This window comes from Corapipo altera, unplaced genomic scaffold (assembly GCF_003945725.1).
Source record: "Corapipo altera isolate COAL_440 unplaced genomic scaffold, ASM394572v1 70, whole genome shotgun sequence".
NCBI classification, from domain to species: Eukaryota; Metazoa; Chordata; class Aves; order Passeriformes; family Pipridae; genus Corapipo; species Corapipo altera.
The window spans coordinates 6,324,074-6,344,894 of record NW_020884911.1 but is presented as its reverse complement, the minus strand read 5'-3'; the positions used below and the strand labels follow the sequence as shown (position 1 = coordinate 6,344,894).

The 20,821-nt window shown below is 42.4% G+C and overlaps 1 protein-coding gene across 3 annotated transcripts in view; it reads right to left on the bottom strand.

Annotated features, from left to right (window-relative positions):
* MACROD2 (MACRO domain containing 2) overlaps positions 1-20,821 on the bottom strand; it is an 841,263-nt gene that overhangs the window by 807,285 nt on the left and 13,157 nt on the right. For all 3 annotated transcript variants that reach the window (XM_027653978.1, XM_027653977.1, XM_027653979.1), the window contains exon 3: positions 13,880-13,987. In XM_027653978.1, coding sequence (XP_027509779.1) covers positions 13,880-13,987 — 108 coding nt within the window. The remainder of the gene's footprint in view (positions 1-13,879; positions 13,988-20,821) is intronic.

Below are 20,821 nucleotides of genomic sequence, written 5' to 3'. Positions count from 1 at the left end.
CAGTGCCAACTTCCTTCTCTTACTAATCTGCAGCATCTAAGTTTTATTTATCCCCTTTCTCTGTTTTCCCCAGCGTTTGCTGTGCCTTTGTTTCTCCTTCTCTTGCTCCAAACTGTTCAAAAGTGCTTAATTTAAAGAAGTTTTTAGAATCATTCTGCCACGTCTACAGTTGTTCTTGCTCTCAGTGCAAGCAAGAATCGTTGGTATATCCAAAGCCATGTACCTATGCATGAACACACTACACTAACACACAATGTCTGACATTCTCCTCATAATGACTCTGCAGAACAATTACTGTTACACAAGACACATGGAATTGCACTTGGCACACCTGGCAGCACCGCTTCAGTCGGGAATATATACTGGGAAAAAAAAAAAAAAAAAAATCATTCTGGAGAGTATAAGTTTCAGACTGTTAAGAACATCATGACTACAGCAAGTACTTACAATGGATCATTGTACTTACTAATGAACAAAGCCTGTTGAAACACTAAACTACATGATTATTGCTTAATTTCTAGATGTGGATACACCTCATTGCCTCCCTGTACAGACTGCACTTTGAAGCTGAAATAATGAACTACAGTGATTAGAGAGCAGCTTTTAAAGGGAACAAAACTTAGTGCCTTTTCATTAAATACCAGGGAGAAAAAAAAAAACAAAACTTCAATGAGAAATAGTCCTTTAACACATCATTTTTCAAGACTTTTATATGTCCTTAAATTATGTATGAACAATCCTTCCCAAGTGAACGTGACTATGCCTGCACTAGAATTTAAGGACTTGAGCAGCTTTTTCCAGGTTCAAGTTTAAACTCAAATCTATCCAGAGACATGAGTGCCTTATTTAAAAATCAGCATTTTCATCAAACTGGTAAGCTATTATATAGGATGCAGGTATTAAGCATCAGAAAAATAATCTGTTGGCATCAAAAAGAGTCATTCTGAAAAGAAAATGTTTTAGACAAAGAAGAAGAAAGATGCTTTGGAAGTATTAGATTCAGATTTCTGATTCTTGAGATTAGTCGACCAAAGTTGAAAATGGAAATCCTACATCCATCAATAAATAAGCTTCTCCAAACAAGGTTTGTAAGAGAAAAAAAAAAAAAGAGTCACCAGTTGCACTGGTATAAAAAAAAATAGTAATAACAGTCCACAAACAATCTCTTCAAGCAGTTTCCTTGCCATTCCCTTCTCCCATCAGTTATCTTCAAACAAGCATGCCTGTTAAATGGCAGGAAATCCAATAATGATACTCTACAGAAAAAAAAAAGCATTTAAAAGATGATATAATTGAAAGAAACTTGTGTAATATAAAAACAGCCCTTTCATGTTTGCTCCACTGGAGTTGTATTGATACATTTACCTCAGTCTTGCTAAGAACCAGCCCCCTGGAAACCTGGGCCAGTTGGTACCAAAGCTGAATTAAAAGCCTAGGGCTGTTGAGCAACTGATTTTATTTCCAGTTCATATGCACATTTTCTTTCTCACCTACCTCATACATTCATTATATGCACTGACAAGGGATAAGAATTCAGGATCGTAACTTAAAACTCCTCGGTCTCGCTAATTGTACAGGATTTATCTTCAGTATTTGCACAATGGCATTCAGGCTGCTGATGGTTCAGCCTATTTCCTCAGCTGGTGTGGAAGAAACACTCCGAACTGCAGTTAAATTTATAAAATTTAAAATAAAGCAAAATACAAAGAGTGCAAATACACACACACATTACATGTTGCAGTACAGACACTGAGAATTAAATATTAAGCTAAAAGTGTATAAACATCAACTAGAAAAAGCCCATGTCTGAAAGCATAACAACCCCAAGCAAAAAAACCTAAGCCAATTCATAAACTGATTTCACCACAACCAGAAAGCACCCAAAATTCCATTTCTGAATGTTAGATCATCCTCCATTTCACCAGACTAAGTCCACATTTGCAGCGCTGTGTTCATGCCAGGACTGGAGAAAAATTAGACCCAATTATAATTGCTAAATTATATATTTAGCAAGACTATGTAAGATAATGTTGTTTAACAGAAATAAAAAAAAAAAAAAGAATTAATTAAAAAGAAAAAAATTAAAGCAAAAGCAATATTTCTAGCAAGAGGAATGTTGCATTTGGTCCAGGAATTTAAAAAGTAATCCCTAGATCCAGGAGACCATGCTGGGAAAGAGAAAGCCTACTTGGTTTGCACAGATCTAAAGTGTTTGTCCACTTTTCCTAAGGCCCTGGATCCTGAAACTATGTCCTTCCCACATTCCCACAAACAAGTCCTTCCATAGAGTTCCAGGGGCCTGAGCTTACAGTTGAATCCTTTCTTACAGAGAAGTGAGATGCTTTACCATCTCCTGCTCAAAAAATCAAGGCTTGCCCACCTTGATTCCTCCTCCCACTAAACAAACAAACAGGAAAATAAATTCATGAGCAATAAGTCCAGCGAGGATGGCAACGCCGCTGATAAATCCGGTCCCCCTTCCAAGGCAGGAACAGGTAATGATACACTTCAGTTTTCAATTTGATCGAAGCACAGGAGTGAGCTTTTCACTCCACATCTTGGCTAAAAAAAGGAACATGTCCTAGCTTAGCTCCATCATGCCTGCACCAGCAAATTGACTTAATTGTCAGCAGGGAATTACGAAACCTGAAGTGACTCCAGCGGCGCTCCAGGGAGATTCCCGAGGCATGGTGTCTGTAGCAGAGACACCAAAGAGCCATCCAGCTCACTGGCACCCCCGGGCACAGCACAAGAGCCCTGGCTCTCTGAAAGAGGCCAACAAGGAACAGGAACAAAACCTGGCTTTCCTGGATGATCAGCACTGGCCCAAACAGAAACAAGTGGGTTGAAATATCAAAAGCACAGGCTGGAGGCTGGGATTTGAGACATTAATTTGTAGTCGTGAGGCTACACCCAGGAACAGCTCATGGGGGCCTTGCTAAGGAGAAGTTTTTGATTCTCCTCTTACATCCTTCTCCCCAAGGATAAGGGTGGAAAGGGAGGCTACAGCCATCACAAGCTGCTCTACTGGGTCTTAGCACTAGAGGACAGGAGAGGAAGAAAGGCAGCAGAGATATTGCTAAGCTGTAATTTCTGGCTCAAATCCTGGTTTCAGCCTGATGATGCCAGCATGATGGAAGAGGAGAAGCCAGATGTAACTCAACCCCTGGGACACAGGCACTAAAAAGAAAAGTAGGAAACCAAAACCTTCTGCTGTGTCTTTGATAAGAGTTATAGAGAAAAGAACTCCCACCTGCAAACACCCCTTGGCCTGTCTGTCAGGGGATTCACTTGGAATTTAAGAAACAGTTTTTACTTTAATCTAATCTGTTACTGGTGTCGGGGACTAGTCTGAACTAGAGCTGCAGCCTCTGAAGCTGTAAACTCCTGACCTAAAGAGCCTTTGGGCTCTAAGCCTTGCCAAAAATCCAAGTTTGGGCCTCCTAAGCAGGTTCTTTTTTACCAGAAAGGAGGGGGAAGGTAGAGAAATCACTCTTTGCAGTGGAACAGCCCTAATACTGATCACTCTGCTCCCTGAAATGCTGCTTTTGTCATCTAGTACTGGGGGAGAAAAGAAAAAAAAAAAAGAAAGAAACTATAATTAGTTGGACCATGGCCAAGGTTGGAACTGTTGGTTGGCAAAACTCTGCTGGGACACAAGGCAAAAATCGTCTGGCCTCCAGCACTCGGAGATTCCTTCATCCAAGGAATCAAAGGAAGACCTTGTCCTGGTCCACCCTTCCTCTAGGGTAGATTCAGTTGGGGTTTTTTTTAAGGCAATGGACAACTTGAAATGAAAATTGTTTCAGAACTTTACAAATAAGAGCTTGTGCATAAATTCTGGATTTCTGTTAGTTTCTCTCATATGGTTCAGTGAACTCTGCAGGTAAAATTCACTGACTGGCTATTCTGGAAGTCATTCTAAAATTTGATTTTAACTTCAGAAAGAGTAATACCAGGACTCAGATTTGCAGAAATTCAGAACTAGTCAATAGTGACCTGGACCACATTGCTCAGCATAATCACTTCAAAGGGGACTAAAACTAACAGGATAAAAAGAGAGAGTTCCTCCGAAACAGCCTATACACCATAAATTCTTAATAATGTAAAGGGAATGGGCTGCCAGTTACTATTATCTGGCATATCAAGTCACTGGGAAGACTTACATTCCTCTATAACCTGGTTTCATAGAGTTGAAAGCAATAGCACCTTTCTTAAATAAAAAGTTATTTCACATGACACAAGAGTACCATTCCCTTGAAAAAGCAATATGGTTCACACTTTGAATTTAAAAAGCATTTCTAACATAGATTTGCAATGCAAAACATTCTAAATACAAATCAAGTGTAGCTGACAGAACCATCTTTTTGAGGCAGCCTACAACTAGGCACACCAGATATTAACTATTTCTATTTATTACTCTACAGAAACCACCTTTAAAGCATAAAACGAAGGTGCTACAGAGACATATTTAAGTGATTCACGTTGCACACCAGATTGAAGTTACTGCAGCACAGACATGCAAGTGATAAAAGAGAGAAAGAGCAATAATCCTAAAAAGTTTGCCAAATCAGTGTCTTTCCCACAAAATTCAACTACTCAGACACAATAGGCAATAAAAGCCCCAGGCACCGAGGCAGTGGTGAAACCATCTGAGAACAAGGGTCATTCCAACATCACTCCTACAAGAGCCAAAGTTTTGCTTTATTAGGCTAGGGGAAAAGCTGCAGAGCTCCAAAAACTTCTCTGCAAGCAGGAGGGCAGTATTAGGGACAGGGCACCCCAAGAAAGAAGGAATACAACCCCCCATGTCCCCTCCTGGCCATTCACAATCCAGGCAGGAGATACTAAAACGGGCCTCGAATGTTCCAGTCGCCTCAGAGTGAATGGGATGTACGGGAGCAGCAGGAGCTCCTCATGCCAGGGCTGTGAGGAAAGCCCAGGGCCTTGCAGCATCTTCACTGCTGGAATTAAAACAATTCCCAGACACATCCAGAGCACTCTGAGCAATGGTATGTAAACATACAAGTGACTATTCCTTGCACATGATGCAAACACCACTTGCCATTGTGCCTGGATTAACAAGCAAATGCTGCTTTCACAAGCCTTCCCCCCTGCTTTGATGTATATTTAGCTGCCATTGCTAATTTTTATGACTGTGACAGCAGGTCACACAAAGGGGGTTGGAGCCCAGATTTCTAAAGCCAAGCCCTACTCTTAATGCTAATTTCCAAGTGAGAGGCATTCTGAATTCCTAAAGAAAGCAACTTGTGGTTTTGCCACAGAAATGTTTTCCTTTTGTCAGAAAAGTCAGCTGCTAACAGCCATGGGTCAAAACAAAACCTAAACTGCATTTCACGGTCCATAATTATTTATGTAACAAGCAAAGGAAACTGTATTTCAAGGGACTACATTTCTCAAAAAGCTTTCCTAAAACCCACAGCAAATGGCAAAGCACTAGGCAAAACTGAAATCCTAAAAAAGGGTGGAAGACACAGCATCAGTCTTCTACTCAGCAGCTAAAAGAATCAAGGAAAACCAATTCCTCCTGCCCGAGGAGAAGGCAGGGGAGACAGACAGGGTCAGCAGGGTCAGCCAGCTACTCAACAGCATTTTTGAACATCAACTCTCACCACCATTTTGGTGAGTATTTATCCCATTTTCTGCATCTAGTAAGTTAGGTAAGACAAACCTAAAGCTACCTTGCTCCAACCAAAGGAGATCTTCCCCCGTTCAATACTTAACTCCAAACACATGGAAACAGTGATTCCCTTGCTGACCTTATTGTACTGCTTACAGTGACTGAGATCATGATGATCCAACATCTGAACAAACCCAGGACAACCCAATGTGTTCATGGTTACAACACAAAGCCAGGAAAGAGCAAATGTTCATCTGGACAGAGGAGTATGAGGGGTAATATTAACACTACAGGGATAATCTCAGCCTATCAACTGATCTCTCACTGCCAAGATTCTCTTAGTATCGCAGAGAGAGGAGACTTCAAATAATTTCTTGAACTGGTTTAGGTTTTTTAAAATGTGAAAGCTTGAAAAAACCCACAATGTCGCATATCTGTCTTGACTGAGAACACACTGTTGCAACTATCGGCTTAGAAAAGCCCCAGTCCTTTAGATAATCCCCCACAAGTCCTGATTAAAAGTGGATTTAATATTATGAAATGAAGCATAATTGTTCAAGGCGACCTTGGGCGGTTTCTTACACCATGAGCGCACTCAGGACGACAGCTGCACTGTCAAATGCATGATAAGACAGGCTGATAGCAAGGTCCTTCCTAAATATTTCCCTCTCTGAAGTAAAACAGATGCTCCCAGCTCTTCCAGACCACGCCTGTCTCCTGCTCTATTTCAACACACGGAATGAAATGGAGTCGGCATTTAATAAGCGCGGGCTGTATCGACAGCCCCTCCAACGAGCACGCCCAGAATACACACATTTTGTTTCCTCTGCTTAAGCCATTACTGATTTTATGTCCAGGAAAATTAAGGTGTACAGGCCAAAAAAGTGGCTCCACGATAACAGGGGCACTATTGCCACCTGCTGTTGGAAAGCACTCTTGTCATCCCACACCAACTCGCACTTCCCAGCTGAGGGAAGTCAGACTTCTAAGAAATCCAACTTTGCAGGTGTTTTGCCTTTATGCTGCTGGTTATCTCTAGAAAGGGCACACTCAAAAAAGGTCCAGGGTAACCACGGCATGAAGGATCAATAATCACATTGGCTTCAGACATAGTAAAGGGATTCAACACTAAATGCACAAAGAAATAAGGAGAACATATTGGCCCAGGTAAAACAGTGTTCTGAAAGCATCAATGCTGAAAATAGGCTGGCAAATAAATACAGGTATCATAGACCTTCATGTTAGATTAGTCTATCTTGCCATTTCACATCAGATTTGTACAAACAGACTATGCTGAATCCTGTCAGAGGAGAGAACTGGCCATTAACTTTGAGCCAGGCTATTTCCTAGAATCACAGAATGGTCTGTATTGGAAAGGACCTTCAAATATCAATTAGTTCAACCCCTCCCACCATGGGCAGGGACACCTTCCACTAGACCAGGTTGCTCAGAGCCCCATCCAACCTGACCTTGAATAATTCCAAGGATGGGTTATTCACAACTTCTCTAGGCAATTGAATATTAGATACTTAATGTTCCTGCACACTCATCTCATTCCACTCAGACTTCTACAGCAGCATGGAACAACAGGAAAAGCCTAAAAGCTTTGCTCTGAACCTCAACATGCGGTGTGTCTGGTGACTCAGCCCACAATCTGTTAGTTTAAGGGGCCTTTCAAGTGCACTGTTCCAGTGGAAAGTATATTTTCTTCTCTACTGCTTTTTTTATGGCTTCTCAGTAAGTCATTGAACGCTCACATCCCACTGCTTGAAATCATCACTTGATTATCATTAACATGAAGTGCCTCTCTGTCTGCAGTGCCTGCCCATATGGCAGGCTGATGGGCAGAGCTCTCCTGGAGGCAATGCAAGGTTTAGGTCTCCATTCCACCACCCACACTCCCAGCTCCTGGCACCACACCTGATGTGGCAGGTTGGCATCCAGTACCATGTCCGAGGCTCACAGCCCTCCAGAAGCCATCCCTGTGAGCTGCCCAGCACAGCTGTGAGCACACCGGTGATCACAGTACCAAAAACATTTCACCACAACTCATTTCCCCCCACCAAAGCACCCCAGAACAAGGAAAAAAGTTCATTGCCATGTGTCTGCAGCCCTGCCAAGCCTTTCTCCTTTTTTAATCCTTAGGTTTTGAGTTATATTACTTATACCTGAGATACTTTCAAAGTGCACTGCAACCATCCTTCATGCAGTGCAGTTCTGAGTGAGCCTCCTCAGCCTTAAGCCTTGGCCACATCCTTGGAGCAAATGGTGTTTGACTGAGGCAGCAGCTCCACTAATCCACGACTAAATTAAACCATACCTCTGGCTGCACTTCTCTTCCCTTTCATTCCCTTGATCGCTGTCACTGTACACAGATTTTTAGTTTTTCATCCAAATGAGTATTACACTATAGGGAAGAACAGCACTGAAATGAAATTAGGCCAAAAGCAGAGGGCAGGTTTAACCACATGTACAGCTCACCAGCCACGCTTAAAGCACTTCCCACAGAAAGCAGCAATAAACTCACTCACTCACAGATGTCATGACTGAGAATGACCGATTCCCTCAACTATTAACATTGACTTTCCTGATGAATAAGTCAGGACTATATTTAAATTAGTCTGGGGCTTTACACACAAGTGTAATTGCACCAACTGTAAATTAACTTGAGAAACCTTTGATTAACACCACAGTCTGCTCGCAGTAAAGATGAAAACCAAATTAACAACAATTTGTTAGCAATATTGGTTCTATTCCTAGAGGAAATTACAACAGTGTAAGTTACATAGGCAGATGCCAGATGACTCCATACATGAGATTTCATTACAAGTTTTCAGTTTACCTGTCTGTAAACTGGAAATAAAACACTTAAAATACCTTTACAAAACATGCCACTGGACAGCAAATTCACTAAGAAGCTCCAAAGCATAAGTAACCATTTATGCAGAAAAGAACAAAAACCCCACAAAAATCAATGTTAATAGATGCAAACATCCCATGTCAAAATCCCATAAGCAACTTAAGGGCAGATTTTACATTTTGTTCATTCCACTTTCAATAGCAGGAACATTTAAGTTAAGGGACTTATTTTTATAGTGAATTTTTGAATAGCAATTTCAAATGAGCTCCAGAGTAGGAACTACTGGTCACTGTAAAATAATAATGTGGAGAATAAGTATATACCCAGTGCTGGGTCAGGCTCAGCAACCGACTCAAATACCTTCATAATATTCAGACAGGCCACTTCTGAAGTAATTTCTACTCCAGAAGCCATAAGATGAAAATTCCGTGTGATAAATTAAGTTGCCAAATGAAATGGATTAGCAATCAGTGAAATTGCCTGATGTCAGATCTGTTCCAGATTAGAATCCATCCTTTTTCCCCACCTGTTCATTAAGCACCAAGTTCAAGGCAACGGCGGTGACTGATTGCGCATTAACAAGCTGTTTGTGTGGAAAGGCAGAGTTCAGCCACTATCTGCACCTACACACTCCTATAAGTAATTCCCTGATAATATATTCAGCTCCCAGTATCAATACACAGCACTTCTACCCTGACATGTAATTTTGGACTTGAGAAAAATGGGATGCCTCATAAACAATCAGATTATAACTCAAGGTCAAGGCCGGGGAAAGAAGAGTCAGGAAGAAAATCTGTTGCTATCTCCAGTTAGGAAAAGTGGATAAGGATATTGCTATGACACTAAAATACTGAAACACAGTGGTGAAGTCAGAAGCCTGAGGGAGGAAAGGCATATTTCATTAGGAAAGGTGGGACTTAAAATGAAAAGGGCTATTTCATTCTCTAAGTCGAGTCATGCAGAGGAGACTCACTGCACAGAGGGAGGTGGTTTCCTGTAGAGGAAACATCTTCTTGAGGAGTGTGAGTTTCTAAACTAAATGCCAGCATTGGACTGGAAAAGGGACATAAAGAGCTGTCTACTTATCTTCTTCACTAAACCTTTTTGCTACTTAAGATTTTATTTCCCATTTGTTTTCTCATATGGAAAAGATACTCCCTTTAAACAGTGATACCTTCTCCCCAAATTTGGGAGTATTAGGGATGATCCCAGTGCTCAAGCACAGTTTACAAGGAGCCATTCAGTTGCTGTAACTGTAGCAACCCTCTAACTTCAAACTTAGAAGCAATACTACAGACTCCTCACCAGAGAGAGCTCATTGACTACAACTGATCATCCTCCCTTTGCCCAAAGATTAAAGGTTTCTGTTCTCAGTATCAAACTTTTGTACAGATATCCAAGAATATTTTTCAAAGCTAAGAAGAAATGTCATTTCTTCTAGTGTTCTGCAAGTCATCCTCCTCCTCCTAATCAAATAAAAACAAGGAGAATCCTTTTCAGCCCCTCACCTAATCCATCTTGCCCCTGGTAAAAACTCCCTCACAAGCATATTAGTACATCTCCTTATCTTAGAACTGGGCATAAGATTTATTAACAAGCAGGAAGTGAATGAATACCTGAGGTCAGTGGTGAAAAAGTGCTGCTTCAGGTATATCAAGTACACAGACATCCACGTCACACCCACCTGAAAATTCCACTCCTTCAAATGGTCACTGTACAGGATATAAATAGCAATGTGGTTTTCCCTATATTTATTAAAAATGCAGAGGAAATTTACTCTTTATCTCTTAGTTGATGCTATAAATATTGCACAACCTATTTTTCAAACCTTACTGAGGTTTTTACTGCTTATTTTTATATCTGGGATTGTCAAAGGGACTAAACGACCCCTCTCTCCCTCTCCTAAACACAGACACACCCTCTGAGCTCAGTTCCCACAAGTTATTTGGAAGTTGGCTAATTGTGGTTATCTGGCTTCCAGGTGCTTGAAGCATTTCTGGTATCAGGATGAAGTAACATCCAAGAATATTTAATTTGTTAAAAAGCCCAGTTATCATGGATTTATGCAGGAAGCACATGCCTTTAAGAGAGCCTGTTCCCATTCTTAGAGTGTAATAATGATAGAGCAGAAGAGGATATGGGAGTAAAAATAAGATTTTTGTACAAATCTTACCTGAATCCTCAAAAAAAGCGCAAAGGACATGACATAACAAGATACCTCAGGCAAAACATCAACTTAAACTAATACCTGTCTGCAATGCAATCAGCAGCAAGGAAGTTCTAGGAAGCCATTCTGGAAGGAAAAGAGATTTACAGGGGTAGATAATTTACATTGATTTTAGCAAAGTGGCACATCAGCTGCTTTTTTCAGCTCCCTTCTCCCTCACGCTGCTTCTCAGATCTTCACTCTGATCCTGAATGATTTCCAAGCAGCTGTTTTGATGTGGTTCTTTTGACAACGAACAAAGACACAAACTTTCTTCTACTGTTTCCTTAGTTGCTCTCTTTTAGCATAAAATACATATAAAATATTTTTGGGAAGTAAGTACCATTCAGTTTGTCAGTTAAAAGTCTAGGAGAAAAGGGGATCTTTTTGTAGCAGAGTTCATCAGTGATATACTGATATTTAGCTACACAAGACCACAATTTATATCTCATTTCCTCCTCACAGGCAGCTATTTGAGAACATACATTTTTTTGGCAATACATTCGTATCCAAATCTGGAGACAATCTGAACCACTTGGAACCCTTCCACAGCTCCAAAATGTTCAAGATTATTCCCTTAATTTCAGGCATGTTTAGTTGTTCACATAAGTCAATGTAAACATTCCAACTGTAAGTCTCTTCCTGTGGCCTTAATTTGGATATGACTTGCTGCATCTTAAACTATTTATTACAGAAGACAGAATTTCTAAGTTCAGAGAGAAAGTCTCAAAAGGGTCTCTTCCTTCCTTTCTTCCTAACCCAGGAAGAATCCCTTATCCCTCCAGGTAGGAGGGAATCGGTCATTAACATGTGGGGTAGTCAAAAAGCATTAAATATAGAAAGAACCTGCACAGGTTTACCTCCAAAACTCCACTTCCTATTCCATGTTCGGGGGGCTGAATTTTATTGAACTTACACACAGAAGCTGGTACTGTGACTTTCTGCTTTATCTCTGAGGCTTGGATAACTTCCATTGCAGAAGGGAAAACAATGAGGTTGAGAAACATAGGTTTAGATACAATCTAAGAGATGCTCCAATTTCATTGAAACTGTTTGATTTAAAAGGAATCCCAGTGCAGCAAGTGGATGTTTGGACAAATAACACGGATCTTGAACTAAAACACCCTCCTCATGTAGCTTTTCCAGCTGTCCTCCACAGTTTAAAAGGTTTAACAGAAAAAAATGTAACACTGAAACCAGGAGCAAATCAAAGGCTTACACTTAAAATTTAATTCCTGCTTTGACATACAGAGAGCATTTGATTTTTTTCCAAGGCAACTGTAGGTTAGTGTTTTAATCTAAACTTATTACCACCTCAGAGTAGTTAATATATTAAGCACTTAAGGAAATATAAAAGAAGATTACAAGAGAGAGTTAGAAGAATCTCAGAAATCTACCCATACCAAAGCCCTGCCCTGGGACTGCTGCTCCATGTCAGCCTGATACACCAAAGCATCACTGTATAAATAAGGTCCTTTCAATAAGTGTCTCTGCCAAAATCTAATCTGAATCTCTCATTGAGCCCAAATCCAATTTAAAGAAGACAACAGTAGAAACAACTTCTTTTTTGCCAAAAGCCTTCTAGATACTGTCAGAGTGTCATGTCCCCTCTTCAGGTTTTTCAGTCTCAGTTTGTACTGTTTTGAGCGGTCTTTAAACCTTTTCTCAAAATTGCACATTTAAGAGGCATTGTTTTGATTCTATTTTTTATTTCTACTCAGAGATGCATTTCTCATCAGGATGGCAGGCAAGTTTACAGGCAGATAACATCACTGGCAGTCTGGGATATTTCAAGCAAAAGGAATAAAACTCCTTTAAATAAAGAAAAGCAAAGTACTCCTATTCCAAAGCTTATCTGCAACCAGCTCCAGCCTGTAATTCAAGGGAGGCCCGTGAGCAAAGAGAAGCTAAATACAAATGGAGAGAAGTGTGCTAATATTGACTTACTGGAAAGCAATAAAGCAAGGAAGTCAGGGAGGGCACTACTGGAAAATCATCTTAAAAAAAGAACTAGGAAAAAATTAAAATAGTAAAGCTTCCAAGGCCTTGCCAACACAGAGAGGAGATCACATTACATGGATGCTACCGTGGTGTTTGTAATTTAGGAAGGCTTTTGTGTGTCAGCAAGCTAGATTAATTAAGAACTTTTACGTGGGAATACCAGCCTCAGTACTTGCACTTGGAAAGAACTAAGGATTCTACCTGTGCTTCCCAAAACCCACCAGCAGATGTCCACTGTTCAAGTGGGGAGTCACACAGAGAGAAACAACATCCGACAACCCAAGAGTCTGTTCACAAACCTCTACACTGTGTGAGCAAACACTCCTGTGCTCTTTACAGACATAAGCCAGTACCTCCACAAACAAAGCTTTTTACAAACATATCTATTCTTGCCAATACAGCCTTGGGAATCTCTGCACTTTATTGCATTACAGAGAAGATACTGCAGCATTTCCTTCCAACAAATGAATCCCAACAAAAATTAGTTCTTGCAGAAGGTTTCCAAGGGGAAACCTTCCCACAATCTTTCCAAAAAAACACCCAAATCAGCTTACTATAACCTCATACACAAATCAACTAATTGCAGAGGCATTTCCCTCCTTTTGTCACAAGATGCTACACACAGTTCTTCACCTCAGCTGCCCACATGGAGACAGTCACTGAGCAAGAAGAGGTACTAAAACAGTTACAACTCTGGAGGTCAGGACCAAAAACTTGAAAAACAGAATCTCCCAACACGAAAGCAACTGCACAAACCACATAAAACAAAATCAGATTTCATGTCACCTTGTTGTTAAGGTTTTCACCTTACCTAGCTCACAAATGGCTTGATTTATAAAAGCAGACTGGAATGTACTGCACCAGCTTGGTAAGAAAATTGAGCCTTCTACAATATTAAGTATGAAGTCCCAGCTACAAGTGAAGTCAAAAGATGGATATAATAAAATTTTTCATGGTGATCACGCTATTAAAGTTTCACAATAATCCCTGTCACAGTAAAGGCACACAGGATGAACAGATGCAACATAAAGGAATCGGAGGAAGAGGTCTATTTTCCAACAGATTTCCACAGGACACACCAGTTTCAGGTAACTTTTCAGAGTTCTTTCTTGCAGTGTGGAGCTATAAAGGATTTTCAAGCCATGACAATGCAAAATATTTCACCACCTACCAGCATTAACGATGGCATCAACCTCCAGCAGTGTAATGTCACCTCTATAAAGAGAAACTTTCTCACTCAGACTTTTCTTCCCCTGCATGTCTTCTTTAGTGCTTTCACCTACAAACAAAGAAAGCAGTAAAATCAGGTTACAAACGTGGGTCTGAGATCATTATTTACAAGCCCCAAGCAGGCAGCAGTCCAGTCACATTTTGCTGTCACACTGCAGCAGCTTCCAGTTTCACCTCGAGAGGGCACCGATAACACACAGAGAGAGCAGCACTGCCCTAAAAATCACTCTGCTTTCCTGTTGTTTCCAAATACAAAATAGTAGGAAGCACTGAATCCTTGCCCGCATACCATTTGATTACAAACAAGCATTTTCTGAAGCGAGATCCATCAAATTTTATTTGGTAATCACAAGGGAGCAAATTGCAACAACAAACTGAAGAATTAGTTAACATAACCCTCCTACTAGAGCAAAAATTTCTCCAAATGAGTACAAAAATATACAAGCACGTTGTTTGCCAACAGCCCCAAAATTCAGAATGACTCCTGTAGACAGTCAGGAGAAGAAAAGCCTGAAAAAAACCACCATCAAATTTAAAACTTGAAGCTTTGTCACCTTAAATTGCTCAACTAGAAGGAGGCAGGCAGTGAAGACAACATACATCAGCTTTCAACAGACTTGTTAATAAATAATGTTACAATTAACAACTAAGGTCTGTTATTCTGGTAAACTCTTTAATTTTTGCATCACCAAATCATTTGCACCCTACTCAGTCTATTGAGCAGTTAGTTCAGTTACCTCCAACCCTTTTACAAATACATTGCCCAAAGCTTCACCAAGTCTTGCACTGTTAGACATGCACATCATCAGCAACAAAATGAGGAGGGAAGATTATTAAATTGAGTATTCTTAACATTCCTTTCAGCAAAATTCTCAAGAGGCTCAAGTTCATCTACTGGTCAGAAATAGAACTCATTTGCTAAAGTGACAATTAAAGTGGGAAGCTGTCTCAAATCTTCAGAACAAATAAATTTTGTTTGTAAGTAAAGAGTCCTCAATACTTAGTGAGAAGGTAGAAACAGTCCAAATAAATTTGCCTCTTTAGTCTTACCCTAAATTCCCATGAATTTCAGAATAACTGCTCAAATCTGCAGGCCCTGCAAGCCACATCCCTGCCCTGGCACAGCCCCTCCTTGCTGAGCTCCTGGGGCTCGGACCCATTCCCAGTGGCGAGAGAGGAGCTGAAACAGCCACGTGCTCAGACCTTCTGGGCTCACGTTGGCATTCCCAGTCCTCTGACAGACAGGAAGCAGCCTTGTGACAACACAGTGCATTTGGTGTCACCCCCCTCTCCCCGCCCCGTGCTCCCAGTGATGCCATCACCCTCACATTCCACCCTCTGTTCCATTTCCCAGCCCTCTGAGCTCAGCTCCGGGTGCCAGTGGAGGATCGCAGCAGCACCGTGATGCTCTGCACGGGGCTCTCCCTGCTCCAGGGGCTCTCCCTGCTCCTGGGGCTCTCCCTGCTCCAGGGGCTCTCCCTGCTCCTGGGGCTCTCCCTGCTCCAGGGGCTCTGTGCAGCATCGCCCCTCCCCGGCACCCCCGGCGCTGGCAGCCGTCCCATCAGGGTCTCGGCCGGGCTGGATGTGCCTGCCCAGGCCCTGCAGCAGCCGGGCGCTGGCGCTGGCACAGGCACAGGCAGTGCCGGCCTGTGGCCCCTGAAGGTGCTCGGCTGTGGCTGCTTGGCCCTGTCCCTGCTGGTGGCCGCGCTTTGGCTTGGATGCCGCCTCTGGAGAAAAGCCAAGAGGCCACGGAGAGAGGTGAGGGATGGGGTCAGGCAGCTGGGATGGTGCCAGGACACACCATGGCCTGGGGCTGTGATGTGTAGGGTGAGGACTGGCAGCCCCTGTGGAGAGCAAAGCCTGGGCAGGCACCAAGGGCCCTCTGCCTCTGCCCCAGCCCTGCACCCAAGGCCAGAGGCAGAGCTGGGCTCAGCCTCCTTCCTCCCAGGAGGAACCGAGGACGGGCTGAGCCACAAGGGCCACAAGACAGAGCCTGCCCGTGACCTGCTCCGGGCATCCTGCTGCCTGGGGCAGCCCAGCCAGGCCTCAGCTCCCCCAGAGCCCAAGCCCAGCCAGAGGGCTCTCAGCCCCCTCAGGCCCCTCTGCCCCTTCCATCGTGCTCCCTGCCCTGTGTCTCCCAGGAGAAGGGCTGGACACCCTCAGCATGGCCAAGGACCTGCTGCCTGGTGGAAGGTTCCCACCTCAGCGACGAGGGGATCGGCCGGCAGAGGGAAAACCCCGTGTCCCTCATGAACTACCTGAGGCACCTGCGCCGCCGCTGCCTGCTCCAGGACACGCTCCAGAGGGGAGGGAACAAGAAAGACTTGGATGAAGAGGCAGCACTTTTCTCTGACTGAGGAAAGAACACCTGATGGGCAAATGGAGCAATATACTGCAAGATTTCTAATCCAGCCTTTTTTATTATTAAAACTATTTATGAAATAAGACAGCTCTGCTAACAAGTTGACTGTAACTCCTATGAGAAAGTCAAGTCAATGGTCACTAAACCATCTTTGTATCCACATACACAAAGGATAGAGTTGATCCTGGTACATCCTTTCTAAAAATATATGTTTTGTTTCAGCTGTTTTTGAAGACACACAGAGTGGAAACACTATAAATGCTCCAGCTTCTCCTCTTTCCCCCTCTGCCTCAGCCTCAGGAATATATTAGAGTTGAAATTCTCCACCAGAAACAGTTGATCATTCATGTCCCATCCACACTTTTTCCCTCTAGATCCACCCATCATATTCTATCCCTTTGCCTACACAACCCAATTTCATTTAGCTCTTCCTCCTAAGTCACCCTTTGGCCCCAACATCTGAGTCCACAGAGTCACAGCTTGAAGTAGGATGAGGTTGATTAGCTGAGCTCTTCACACCAAATACAGCAAATAAGCAGTCCTTGTCCTCAGCTTTACTTACAGCTCCTTCCAGCTCACCCCGAAGGAAAAGGGGCTTTATGACTCACACGTGGGTAGAAAAACGCATTAGATTTAGGCAACAAAACCTGTGCTCGAATAGAAAACCTGTTAAGTTCTTCCAGACTAAGAGGAAAAAAGGACTGTCAGAACATCTCACTAGAGGGAGCCCCCAGCCAGGACATGAATATGCTCAGCTGGTGGAATGGACAAGGATGGCACAAACCTACAGCATCGGAAAATCAGCCCTGAAACTCAGTCACTGCTCAAATAGTCGAGGTTTTAAAGTCCAGTATAAAGTATCTTAATTTTTGAAATTGAGGTCTCAGGCATCCAATTACAGGAATCCCTGCAGCAATACCAAACAGCTTACAACCAGAGGGAGGAGAAAAACCTACAGCTGGAAGAGTTTCTGTTATAAAAGCCCCTTATATTTGCATTTTAAAACTACTTGTTAATGAAAGCAGAGCACACACATAGTAAAAACAGGTACCAAAGCCCCATAGTATAAAGCAATACCTATGGCACAAAAAAACGAGAAAAAGGAAATCCAAGAAAGAACAAGTGAAAAGGATCAATGGCAGCAAAGCTCAAAGGCTCACACTGTTACAATAAAAGTTTGTTAAACAATTCAGATGACTTAATTCCCCCCCCACCCACTTCATAAAAACAAGTAACAGACTGAATTGCAAGAAAAAAAAGCTGAAAATGGGAGAGTTTCATCATTTCTAGTCAGCTTTAGAATTCACAGCTGAAGGAAATAAATTAATTTGAAGTTCAAAAAAGTCTGCCCACTCTCTCATCACTACTACAACAGTTACTAGTAGGGATGTGTATCCACACACAAGGAAGGCTATTCTAACAGGATCTGGAAAGAACGCTGGAAAAAGAACCTGAGCAAGGGATAAGAGTCACAATGTGATTCCCAGACAAGAGCCAGCCCTTCCACTCCTGAGAGAGAGAATCCTCAGCAAACATCAGACTGGGATACTGCTCCACTCTTCTTGGGTTACTTAAAAAAAACAAAGGAGTTGAGCAAGCTTTAGGAGTGCATCTGACCACAGGGGAATGTGCAGCAACAACTCTGCTACACACTCTGTGCCTTTTCCCTTCAGTGTCTTTTTTTTTTTTTTTAATTTAAAGCTTTGTTTTCACAGGTGTCCTGTACAGATTAAAAATGACAAGCTATTATCAATTACTAACCTCCCATCTAACACAGCTTTCTATTCCATTTGTTTCTGCACAGGCTTAAGAAATTTTAGAAAAGACAGATTGTAAGACCTGTTCTATTCCATGTCTGCTTCCACTCCTACTAAGCGTGGATGATTGTACAGGAAAGGCAATTGCTTATCTAAATCAAGATAAGCATTATTTCCATATGTTCCATCACCAGGGGGAAAGCATTCACAGATGCACTGTAGTACTTCAGATTTGTAGTACAGATTTGTTCTATCACTTCTTGGACTTAAACGAGATCAGAACCTGAGCACAATAAGGAAACATCTGTTGCAGACAAATCACTTCCTACCCAGCTAAAAACGTAGCACAACATCCAAGTCAAAGGCACTTGATGATGAACACCAACACCTTCTCTCTGGCTGCACACTCTGCCAATATGGTGTGTTTCTGCTAATTACAAAGTGGCATAATGGATTAGACCAGGACTACAGCCAAGTACCAAACTCCCGAGGCAAACAGACACCACGAGCCACAGAACGGATGAGGTTGGGTGGCACCTCCTGAGATTGTCAAGTCCAACCTCCCCACTAAAAGCAGAGTCACCCAGAACCCAGTCCCAGACAAATTTTGAATATCTTCAAAGACAGAGACTCCACAACCTCTCCAAGCAACCTGTTCCAGTGTTCAGCCACCCTCACACTAAGTGTGTGGTTTTGTTTCTAACGCTCAGAGAGAATTTCCTCTTCCAACTTGTGCCTCCTGTCCTGTCTCTGTGCAGCGCTGAGAAGAGTTTGGAGCCACCTCCCTTACACCCTCCACTCTATGTTTATAAACACTGATCAGATCCCATCGGGGATGACTTTTCTTCAGGCTAAATCTGACCATCTTCCAGGTGAGGAGGTCATTGTGTCTCCCATTCAAGGTTTTTCAGGGAGTATGAAATATCCACCATCTGAGGAACAAGGGGCTACAACACACCCCTCTACAACTCCTGCAAAAAGCCCAGAACTCACTCACTTGGGCCAAGTTCAATGCAGTGATGTGGCCATCAGCAGCCCTCAAACAGGGCTGGAAGTATGAGCAGTGACGTTTTAGCCCCATGTTTGCATGGGAGTCACTGAAGACATTTACACATCACAGAGAGAAAGAGTGGGGTACCATGAGAACTGATCAAAGCAGCCAGTCAGACTGAACAACCCACACAGTGCTCATGCAAAATGCAATTTTCTTGTGTTACCAAGGTCTTGCCTAGTCCTTACAGCGTTATGTTCCAGCCTTTCCCTCAGTCTATCCCACATGGCTCTCTATATCCCCAAAACACAAAGCTGAGAGGCAAGAAAACTCTTTTAGTCTGGGAGAAGAGGAAATAGAAAGGAGGAGTTTGCCTTTTTTCTGAAGTTCTTGTAAACCAAGGGAAGACTTGGTATGGAACGCAAAAGTACCGAAGACCCAAGTCTGAGAAAGGAGTAACAACAAACGAGGAGAACAAGAACAGAACACATTCTCAGTTCTAATTTGTGAGGCAACCTGGTCTGCAGGGACATGCAATTGTCAACTCATAAATCAAAGTCTTCTCACTTCAGCAGCATGCACAGTGACAGCAGAGATAAGACACAAGTAGGCTGAGGCCCGTGGGTATTTGTGTGTTTACTTGGAGAGTCAGCATCCAGCTGCTGTGGTTGCTTCTGCTGGCTTGGGATTTCATGATTTAGGGTCCGTAGGAATGGCTGCTGGTTTAGCTGTGACCCAGAAGGAGCTGTGCTTTCTGTACTTGAAGGCACTCATTCAATCGCTGTCTTGTTTGGTTGGTTCTTTACATGAACCTTCAGAGGGCTTCCAGACTTTGCAATGATATATTGGGATAAAAACGCTGGTGAATGCTGCATTTGCTAAGTTCTTGCCCAAGTCTGATTATCAGTGCCTCACCAAGAATTTCAATACACAGATGCTTCTTCCCAAATAGCAGCCTGAGTTACACAGTATATGGCCAGCCAAGGTCACATGGAGGCAAGAACTGCACTGTCTAAGACTCAGTTCCTACTTTATAACCTCCTTCTACTACTGAGAGTTTGTGACTAACAGTGGAAGCCCAAAAACGGAGAGACAAACTTATTACATTGCTTTAGACCCCTGTTCATTGCTCCATGAATATGTTGATACTTGTCTATAAAGCTGGAAGACTACGGGTGATGTCACTTCACAGACAAGTCAGATCACCTTCACTGCAAGAGCTGTGCCTTGCAGTATCCCAGCATTCCTACAACTATTCCTGGAGTGTTCAAATCCACCCACCACCTCTTGGGATAACTATGAGCCTCCATCCAAAACACACTACCAGCAGTGCAGCTTTAGAAACTGGGAAAAAATGACTTTTCATGAACAGCCAGGTGTTTGGTCTTCAGCAGTACCTATTTCATTTACCAAAACATGAAAACCCACTTTTAACAGGCGAGCACATACAGCATTAAGCAGGATTAAAATAAGTTTATAGTGGGAAACCACAAATTCATTAGCCTTCATTCATTAGCTCACTAAGCAGTCAGACAATTTATATTCTACATTTTCTGCTTTTTTAATTCCCTACACCATTGCTAAGCAACAACTTCTCTAGCTGAGCATTACAGGCTTTTGTAGTACTTGCAGTGGAGCTTGGAAATAAAATGTTACTACCACAAAACTATGCAAAACTACAGCAAAACCATCAGTAAACATTTCATGGCATTGTCATTCATGAGCCTCTCTGCATGAATGACAACTCTTTATCAGGTGGGAGTAGGAACTTTA